The sequence below is a fragment of the Stegastes partitus genome, unplaced genomic scaffold, assembly GCF_000690725.1.
Source record: "Stegastes partitus isolate 25-593 unplaced genomic scaffold, Stegastes_partitus-1.0.2 Scaffold2004, whole genome shotgun sequence".
NCBI classification, from domain to species: domain Eukaryota; kingdom Metazoa; phylum Chordata; class Actinopteri; family Pomacentridae; genus Stegastes; species Stegastes partitus.
Genome location: NW_007579735.1, coordinates 88,899 through 99,792, shown reverse-complemented (window position 1 = coordinate 99,792; position 10,894 = coordinate 88,899). Strand labels below are relative to the sequence as shown.

At 41.8% G+C, this 10,894-nt stretch overlaps 1 protein-coding gene across 1 annotated transcript in view; it reads right to left on the bottom strand.

Moving 5' to 3' along the window:
• Positions 1-89: 89 nt before the first annotated feature.
• Positions 90-10,894, bottom strand: part of LOC103373525 (neuron navigator 2-like) — a gene marked incomplete at its 3' end in the record, with an annotated part of 56,584 nt that continues 45,779 nt past the window's right edge. Inside the window, exons 5-8 of the mRNA XM_008303428.1 lie at positions 6,238-6,310; positions 4,707-4,950; positions 4,438-4,494; positions 90-256 (exon numbers count right to left, since the gene is read on the bottom strand). Of these exons, the coding sequence (XP_008301650.1) occupies positions 90-256; positions 4,438-4,494; positions 4,707-4,950; positions 6,238-6,310 (541 nt within the window). The remainder of the gene's footprint in view (positions 257-4,437; positions 4,495-4,706; positions 4,951-6,237; positions 6,311-10,894) is intronic.

Here is a 10,894-nt window from a genome sequence, read left to right as displayed (position 1 = left end):
CTTTTAATTATGCAGCATTTTCTTATTAAAGGATGTAAAGACCATCTCAGTGGTATAGTGATGGGACTTAGAGCCATGCAGGACCAAACCTGAGTGTGCCAGCGCGTGTGCATGAGGCCTACCTTTGTTCAGGTGCGAGTTGGCTTTGGTCTTGTCACTGAAGCCCTGACTGCGTCTGTTCCCAGCAGCACTGACCGAGCCTCGTGGAGGGATGTCACCGCCGGCAGTGGACACCCTCGTCGTGGGGCCAGGAAGTCTGATGGACGGAGGGACGGGAAAGAAAGGAACGATGAAAGAAGGGGGTAATAGAAAGACCAAAACGGTTAGCTGGTTTGTTACAGTGAGTTTATGTGGGAAGTCTTTTCACACGGAGACACATCAGGTCACTGCAAACTTCTACTGGGACACATGGAGCCTACAGCTTCTAAGCTAAAACAGCAGGTTATCGCTTAACCCCCTGAACTCCAGGTAGTCTCTGGGTGTCTTTGGCTCCCGTCACATCTTTACTCACTGTGACCAACTCTATGGAAACAGCAGAACCATGGCTAGAAGTAGACAGAACTTAACAGGTAATATATAATCGTAATACTAATATTTTCTATGCAATATAACACAGTTATTATGCCATAAATCAGAAAAAATGTATGCTACAAATGTAAGCTCGATTTCTTTGATTATTTATTTTACAAAAAAAAAATCTGAATGAACAAATACAGCAAGTGTCCACAGGTGTCACCAATCCTGGAAAAAAAAGGGTAACTCTGCATTCTACAGATAATTTACTGATTGCATTTTTGTTTCCATAGAGTGCAGCTTAGTCGAAGAAAATCACAGAATTCTTGTCATGTCACTGTTGATCACAGATGAGTCAATGATGTCGTCTTAGCTGTGCTGAGATGTGCAGAATTTTTTGGTTTTTACAGAATTTAGTTGGAGCAAATTGTTATTTTTCTTTCATTTTTTGAAAGTGATGTGCAGAATAAAGTAATTCTGATTAAATATGGCAATTTAAAACTTTTTTTCCCCACCTGACACATCACACATGATTAGTTCAAGGAGCACTGGGAAGTTAAAAAAAATCTCACAATTCTTTCTGTTTTTGCAGTTTTTGACTCTCATGAATGATGTATTTTAGGGATTGTTTTTTAAAGATAACATACCTTTCAAACCTGCTGGTGTTCTTTGGGGTTCAGAGGGTTAATGAGATTTTTTACATCAAGCATTTTATGTGAGTACGCCGAACACACAGAGTGACAGCTTTAGAGCAGACCAACCGTATTCATGGGAAAACACACAACAATGCAAAGAGCAGCGCAAAGATGTTCCTCATTTTACTGCATAGAAGTATAACATGATGCAAATATCACATTTCAGCAAGAGTGAACACCAAAACCAGTGGAAACATATTCTTCTTGCATCCTTTTTCTGTTCCTTCTACAATTTTTTTGTGCCTTTTTGTGTAGCTTACCAAAAGGGCAACCTGGCTTTGTTTTCCACATTATGAATTAGCCGTTTGTGACTTTTATTGATGCACATACCTTCACCGCATTGTAGAGAACATCCAGGATGAATTGATAATATGAACTTTTTTGACCTCCTGTATTGATTTCCTGAGGGATGAGGGCTCTGCTTGCTCTCTAATTGGCCTGCAAGGTCAAGTGTACCTCAAATTGATGACTGCGGTAACTGCGCCGTCTGCCTGCTCGCTCTGCAGCCTTTATTTACGCTTCGTGCTATTTTGGGCTCTTTTGAAACAGTGAATGTTCCCAAGATAAATGTTTACATCTGTGCAATCTTCAGTCTGAAAAGTCTGTGCTTGGATTGTAAACTCAGCTATTGTTTGCTTCTCCTGCGGCTCTGCGGGACTCTTGCCTCCTCATGTACACCTACAGTAATCTAATGGAGACAGATAAGCCCAGAGCAGCGTGGACAGTCGGCCTGAGAGCGGATCCCTGTGGAGCTGTGAGCTCAGCAGCCTCCGATTACACGGCCCGCTCCTTTATTTCCTCACATGGCTTAGACTCTGGCCACAGATAAGCCTGGGTGGAAGTTATGACACCTTGATTCCATATTGTAAGTCAATCTGTTGCCTTTGGTGAGGCTGTAATCTAACCAGACCAGGGCACGCGGGCTGCTAATGAAATGCTAATTCACCAGCGGCGACATCATCACCGTCCTGGGACTGTGAGGCGGATGCTGATAAGCAGATTAGAGCTCCATCACCCAGCTCTCGTATACATTATAGAAAGTCTCATTTCCGGCACGCCGTTCACTTTGACGGGCTGTTATTTATCCAGCCTTTGTGAGGTAATAGGTTTAACCACATTATTTAGGCAAGAGTGGCCTAAGATCATTTAGCTTTCAATTTACTGCAGGGCCAGTCAGTCTGCTGCCTTCTCCCACTGGACCTGGGCTGCATGTAGAAGAAATAATCAATCAAATGGAACATAAAAAAAAAAGAAAAATGTAAATGTGGGCTGTCAGGTGTTAAAACTTATAGGGTGTCCAGGTGATACATCTTTAATTACGCTTTCTGTTTATTTATACTTTTAAAAACCAAACGAAAAACAAAAAATGTTTCTGCTTTGATATCATATTTTATGAAAATAAAGCAGGAACTGTCTGTCAGTCAGAGAAAAACTGAAACCAGGAAGGTAGCTCCTCTCACAGCGGCTAATGCTACGCTAACGGCTAGCAGCCACAGATGAACCTGAAACAGAGTCTGGAAAACAGTCAGTAATAACTATTGTTGAGATCTGAACCTTAGTGGACGATAAAAGTGATAAGACTGTGAAATATTAAGAAAATAGAGACGAGCAGCAGGAGACAAACTGATTCATCTCATAAAGTCACTTTAAAGACATTTAGACTTTTTTTTCTTTTTTAACCATTTTCAAGATTTTTTGAGCCACTTTGGAAAAGTTTTTCATCATTTTGGAGAATTTTTAATCTATTTTGAAATATTTTGAGTTATTGTGGTCAGATTTGACCAATTTGACAATTCTTTAACCTTTTTTTTTAACATGTCTATATGGTGTTTTTTTTTTTTTTTAAATGCTAGAAGACATGTTATGTGTGTAATAAGCAGTAATTGTCATGGCTGATCATTGTCACCCTGAAACTACAGACTTCCAGGGTTTCATATGCAACAAACCTACAGAAGATCAGCTCACAGGGTATGAAGCCATGTTGAACACATATGGTGGGATTATTCTCATACCATAAATGCGTGGTGCAGTGTAGAGCAGTTTCTAAAGTGCTTGAGCAGAGTTGTAGGTCAGCTGGTGTGCTCCAGCTACAGGGAGCAGCAGAGAGGAACTTCTAGGGGTTTAATCAATGACCGAAGGGGGACTTAAAATATTTAAAGATTGCAAACACAAGAGCGCGAAACCATTTTGTTTCTGCTCACTCTTCCACTTCTTGAAAATCCTTGAAAATAAACACCAAGAACAGATGTGTGCTGCAATTCCTTTCTTCATGTGGATTCTTTCATATTTCTATAACCAGCACTTTACTTAATTATATTTACGTGCAAGGGAGCTCGGATTATTATTTTTTCTAGTGTGCAGGAGGCAACATTTCTCATCTCATCATAATTCACACACACACAAAAAAAAATCTGTCATTTGAATATTAGCAACAACATTTCACCTCTTCAGAATCCAATAAATGTTGTGTTTACTGTCACATGCTGACAGTAAAGTTCTTCAGTGAATTTTAAAAATGCAAATACTAGTGGGAGGAAGGAGAATTTTTTTCTGAGCGTCTCGACTCTTCATCTTGTAGTTGCACATGCTGGCCAGAAGATGGGGCCGTTGCATTGGTTGGGAGAGGAGCTGGAGCGGGGCAGGTGCAACGAAATCTGGGATGGGCAGCATGCAAACCCACATCATTCTGTTCAATTTCAAGGTGCATTATCACATCATATAACACCGCATGCTAAAAGAAAAAAAAAAACTAGACCAAAGCTACACTTCAGTGACACTTTGTCTTATTAAAGACAGACATTCCTGCCACAGATTCTTTCCGTGTTAATTATTAATGTCACATTATATGGGGGATGTTCTCGTCAAGCAAACCCACACACACACACAAGCACACACACTTACTTAAGGGTTATCTAAAGGTCTTTCACAGCCCATTTAGCAGGCTTGCCAAATGAGGCGCGCTGCCAGACAGACAGGGGCGTCCGAAAATGGAGCCTTTAGCTCGTATCTGCTCAACACTACTACTCATGCATAATAGATAGTGCTTGTAGTAGAGATTGCCCTTAATCCCAGACAAAGAAACAACATGAAACTCATTACAGCACAATGTCCTTGATTAGGGGCAATTTCTACCTTCCTTTTTCCAGGAATGGGACGGAGCAGGGAGGTGTGGTGGGGGAATAGAAAGGGAAGAGGGGGCGAGAAATGTAGAAAGGCAGAGGAAGCTGACCTAGAGGTCTTTTTCTGACCAAGGGAAAACTTGAGTAGTTTACTCTGACACCCATCCCTAGAGGAGAAGGAAAAGAGAGGAGAGATATGGAAGAGGACAGAGAAAGGGAGAGGTCAGGTTCTAGAGTTATAAATGACAGGAGGCATGAACAGGAAGATAGGAATGTCAAAATGATGGATTAGAACAGCGGCATCATCAAGAAAAAGAAGAACACAGAGACAAATCCCTTCACCGGGTTAAGTTCAGAATATTTCCAGAGCTGGCCTCACCTGGACTGCATCTCGGCCTGTGCTGCTTTCTGGGCTGGGAGGGCCTGAGTCCCATGCGGAGGGAGGCCGAGCTGGGCCGGGGCGCTGCTCTGCTGGCTCAGAGGAGGGTGAGCGCTCTGGGACTGGGCCGTGGGCGGGAGGGCCGGCTGGGAGTTCTGCCGCTGGGCCTGCTGCTGCTGCTGTTTGTAGCGGGACAAGCTGAAGAAGAGGCCGAGGATGGCTTTCAGATTGCCATTCCGAATCTCTGGAGATCAGACGGAAGGACAAGGGAAAGGAGAACGGCAGGTGAGATGAAGAAGGTTGCAGAGATGTTCTACACTTAACATTCGGCCCTTTCAGACATGCACTCCCTTCCTTTAATCTGGCGACATCTGAATGTGTCGGCTTTGTGTCTGAATGAGCTCTATGCTCACTTTTGCATAAAGTGGCGACAGCAAGCTTCCTAAATCTGACTTAGTAACACGTCTGCATCATTGTCAACACAGCACAAGTCTGAACTGCATGCTGCTTGGCACACACAAGTGACATAAAGTTCAAGTTGTGGAAGGTTTTTTCCACATTTCAGCACCAATATTCTTCCAAAACTATCCGAGAGCGATCAGTCTGCGTGGCAAAATCACAAAACGTCATTGTGATTTACTTTGCTGTACAATTTCACACCTATAACAAGCTCAAATTTGCATACAAACTTCACTGCGATGACGACAGAACAGCTCAGATTAATAAGACTCATAAACAGTAAATGTAATCAGGACTTTGACAAAGTTGTGAAGTTTAGTTTGTTGCTTCCAGCTGTTTGTAGGAGTCTCTCCTCCAAAGCAAGAGAGTTCATTTACTCACACGGAGAAACAGCAGCAACATCACTGATTACACATTATGTCTGACATGGAGACAGGATTGATCAGGATGTACTTTCTTCACTTCAGACAGGTGAGCTGTCACACATGGAGCTTAAACAAGTTGTTTAGAAGAACAAACAAATCCTAAACTCACTGTAGAGCTCCTTCAACTGCTGTCGATGTGATTGTGTTACCACAGTTGCAGCTAATTCAACAAAAACGTGCTGTCTACTGCTCTCAGATATATTCGACTGCTACGTCCTTGGACTGAAAAATGAAAACACTTGAATAACACTCTTTACTGTAGAGAGGAGTGACTCCATCACTGTTCACTGATCCAAACTTTGGTGACTATATTAGCATTAGTACCTGTACTATTGTTCTTAACTTCTCCTGCGAATAACATGATGTTAAAATGTAGGCCACCACATATCACATCTTTTTTTAAACACCATTAAGCACCATTGTGAGCTTTCTGGTTCATTATTTATCTGTTTTAATGTGTGCTGTCTGGAATTAATGTAGTGTTTCCTGACAACAGCGCTAGCCAATAAAAAAAAAAAAAAAAAGATTTAAGCCTCAGTTTTTATTTTTCACAACATGGATTTCGTTTAGTAACTCAACCTGACCTGAGCTAGTTTCACAGCAACCTCTCCCTCTTTTGTTCAGCTGAAAGAAGAAGTGCAGCTTACCTTCTGCAGACAGACCCTGGATGTTGACTCCTTTGGCTGCCAGGAAACTGAGGCAGGCATCTATGTTCTCAATCTAGAGAGAGAGAGACACACACACACACACACAGCTGTAAGACACTGCACATTTCCATTCACATTTGCATATTTGTGTCATGCGAGGAAGCACGCTGGTCTGTGTTTTGCACGCTTCTCCTGATAGGGCAATAACAAAGCTGGAAGTGAGCATCTGTTGTCTGGAGAGGAAAGTTGGCAGCGCTATACGTACTAACAAGATAGAAAAGGTGCTGGACATTAACATTGCCAAAAAAATATGTCGGATTAAAGATCATGCATCCTTTGACAACCACTTATTTGATACAGATGGACCAACAAATAAATGAGGTGTGATAGGAAACTAAATCTGTTCCTGTTTAGTGGATTCTCTTTAGCTGTAAACACGTATTTCATGCTGGTACTCATACTTCTGCCAATACTCTAAATGTGTTATTTAACATAAAATATGAAACCGAAATGTGAATATTCAACAAAACACACATGAGGGATCTTTGATTTTAGATTTTTTTTTGCTGTGATTACTGAAGATTTCAAAGAATAAAGATGAGTTCGCAGTTTTATGGCTTTCCATCAAATGTCATTTACATTTTTGAGATACTGGAGCTGGAAGTCAAACCATTTTTTTTTTGGTCAGATATAAAGAACCTACCAGGGTCGAACAAAAGCAGAAAAGCTTTACTGCTCATACTGTGCTGTGCAATCTCAGGAAGTAATTTTGGCCACATGGTAACACACCCAAAGCAGCATTCAAACCGAGCTCACTTTCGTCACTGGAGCTACGGGGAGGCCGACCATCTATAGCGACTCTCAGTTGCTATGACAGCAGCCCTGGCAACCTGAGCAGACTGCTGAGCTGTCACTGGCCTGCGAGAGGATTTGATAGGCAGACAGGCTTTGTTTGGAGACCATGTGACCTATTATACACAGAAATCTGCCGGCTGGCGCACGTAGTCATAAAGCAAACCACATAAAACAAGTCATCAAGCGGAGTCACGTCAGATGGGTGATTGTGTGATAAAAGTGCTGTTGTCGACGAGCAAACACGCGAGCCGAGGCACAAACGATATCAATATGCCACGGTGCAGCTCTCCTGCGGTACATACAGAGGTGGACTGTAGAAGTGGTCCTTTCAGCAGAGCAATTAACTGAAGAATTGTGTGTAAAATGGACATTATGCACCATGCACAAAGGTTAAAGAGGTGTTAAATCTTCTTAGAATGACATCCATTACACGGGAGAGCAGATTTATAACACACTGAGACCAATTTACTTACAACAAACCCCCCCTTTTTTTTTTTTGAAAGTGCAGCAGCTCAAGTATAATCTGAGGAAGCACAGATATGGAGCAGCGACACTCCGAGTGGATTCAAAATGCATACGAAGCGCGTCTTTATAAACGAGGCTGCGAGCAGGAGGGTCCTGTTCGCTGAAGATTAATGACATGATTACACTTAATATGCACTGACTAAATATAGCTTGACCTACAACTCCCACCGTGCTTCTCCTGTCGGGAAGTTTCCGGCTGTGAGGTGAGGAGCTGAAGTAAAAACTCATTTACATCTACTTCTATTAAAATATGTCGACATCTACTAACTGCAGACACTGGAGGCAAATTTAATGCGCTATTAAAACTCCAAATCAACGAAGGCAAAGCAACCTCCTCTACTGATATTACATCCGCTGCTACTACTCCTGTGTCTGTGAGCTATTGGATTGAACCACTGCTACATTTATAGTAGCTCAACCCATGACGCATTTAGTAATATCCACTTTCATATTACTTACACCTACCACTTTACTACTATTTACACTCCCTAACGCACTAGTACGAGTTGCATCTGCTTTATTTAGTTATATCTGTAGTTGAACGAATATTAGTTGGATCCCTTATGCTACTATCATCACCATATTTTTTAACCTGAGGAGCTCCAGGCTATTTTTAGAGTAATTTTACGACTTTTATGTTTTATCTCGGTCTTTATTAAGACACATTTGGAATGTCTCGTTTCTTTATTCAGAACAGTCTTGGCTTTTCTGGCTTCTCTTCCATCATTTGATATGGTAATTCATGCAAATGTGAAAATTAACCTCTATACCAAGGAAGAAAGTACTTTGCATTATGAAAATGATATGTTTGTACATGCATCTCATTATACAATAGCAGTATAGAGATATGTTTATGTAAATCTATAGTAGAGTTTGTCTCTTAGCAGAACTATGACGGCGGGAGACTGTGCGACTTACCAACTGTACTTCGTGCCGAATGCAAATAAATGTAATGATTTTTGAAGTGTTCGCACGCAGTAGCCTACTTACAGTGGTGGCAAACAAAGTTTCATGTTTACCTTTCCTCCCTTCTGAGTCATTGCAATGCGAAGCAAATCAATCACTTTGTGTTTATTTTTCATACACAGTTGGACGTATTGTCAGCTCTGTGTTGGGAGACACTGCAGAAACTTGCTATAAGTTCAAAGCCGAATTACACTTTGACATGCAGAGAACCATCTAGTTTCATTTCAACACGCAGAAGTCCTACGTCATGAAATGATCTTCACTCGAGGAGCAGAAGTGAAGCGAAATTCGTAAAAATATTACTTACAACAACAAGTTTTATAAATCTTTGTGTCACTACTTCAGTATGTACAAACACATAACAAGCTTAATAACAAAGATCAGATTTTGTTCTTTCTTATGATATTATACTCATGTATACTTGCAGTAACAATAGCATATTTAGATACATCTATGCAGTGACTCGATTGAATGGTGTGAGTTGGACACACAGCTGCATGCTGGTTGCAACTATGATTACATTTCATGTAAAATCTAAATGTTTTTTTTCTCACTTGCACTTTGTTCAACTGACAACCAACTAGCATCGATGGAAACTTAAAGCTGTGCAGCTGTATTCAGTCTGTACCTTAACTTGATGCAATAAACTCTTTGAGTGCAACTCAACAGAGAAGAAGGGATGTGAATTGGGACGCAGGCGCTAAGGCTTAATCAGTTAAAATGTGACCAGATTGCGATCAGTCTCAGCTACCATATGACTATTAGAAGCACCCACTGCCATGATATAATTACTGAGATAATGACACAATAATTAATGACATATATGCATATAATTACAGCTACAGTACTGTTGGTTACATTCACGACTTTACTGCCACTACTTTCTTCCATTGCCAGAATATAGATTTTTACATCATTAACCACTTAAATACCGCCCACATACCACCATGGCCAGATTATAAACTGCTAAATCCAACATCAGATCACCGATAACTGTGTTACTACCTGACAACAACTACCAGCAACCACTAACTCCGCCCCGTATTAGAATGTTTGCAATTTAACGTTCTGCACTAAATCTTCCCCTAGTTTAAATTCCACACCTATCCGAGTCGCGTTAGCGTCCGAGGAGGACAACTGACTTCAGGTCACTGATTGAGCTGAAACTGCAGCGCTGCCCCTGCTGTCATTTCCGTGACCTCTGCCCCGAGAAACAGCTGTTAGCGACCCCGACATATGTTGTCCTTCGAGGTGATACAGCAGAAAACTTCACAACAGTAGGAATGCAGACTATGTCCCTCTCCGAATGCTCCACAAGCCCCCTAAAAATAAACCTCTCGGAAACACCCCTCTAACCCCAGAGTCTTTCTTTAATACGTCGGGCCCCAAACTTCACTTAAGCGACTGAACCGCTCTCCTGCTGCCCCAAATTCCCTGTAATAGCCGGAGCTTAAATAGCAGCAGCCTTCAGAAAACATGCTTGAGTGAGATACCCCATCATAAATGCCAGGCCTGTCCTGCTGAGATGCGCCCCAGCCACGCCTCTCAGGGGGTAAAAATACTGAAACCTCTTGCTATTTAAAAGCTGCGGGGACAAGAGCTCAGAAAAGGAGCATCATTCTGTGATCATCTGAGATTCTACCGAGTTGGGTTTAATTGTATTAGAAACAGAATTTCCTGGGGAAAAAAACATCCTTAAGTGTTCTTTAATTGTTGTAATTCACTGATGTGTCAATGAGGTTCAGTGTTTTCCACAAGTTAACTAAAACATAGGATGTTCTTAAAGCCTCTGCTCATGTAGTTACAACATCCCTCCTCTTTTAAAGGAAACCTTCATTAGCTGCAGGCTCACTGAGACGCCTTTATATCAGATCACGCTGCTCATCATATGTTTGCACAGTCATAAGCCGGAAAAACTCAACTGTAGCAACAACTGGGCAGAGAAAGCCAACACTAAGACTTTAAGGAATTCAAAGTTAGCACTCATTAATTTCAATCATTAGTCAGTTTTCTTGACATCTGCCAAGACAAGACAGACGGAAAAGCAAACCTGTACACACACACACACACACACACACACACTCACGGCCACAAGAGTAAACTACTGTCCACCACATTAACAGGAGATCACCAGAACAAAATACCTCTAAACCAGAGAGAAGTGTCCACAGGCAACAGATCCCTCCAGCTCTGGGTAGAAGCTCCTACCTGCCTGAGATCAGCTCCTGCAGTGTGACTGCTCTGCCTGTCTGGCTTCACACCTCAGTCCATCCAGGCCACTGTCACCTCCTGCTCTGCAGCAGCAGCAGCA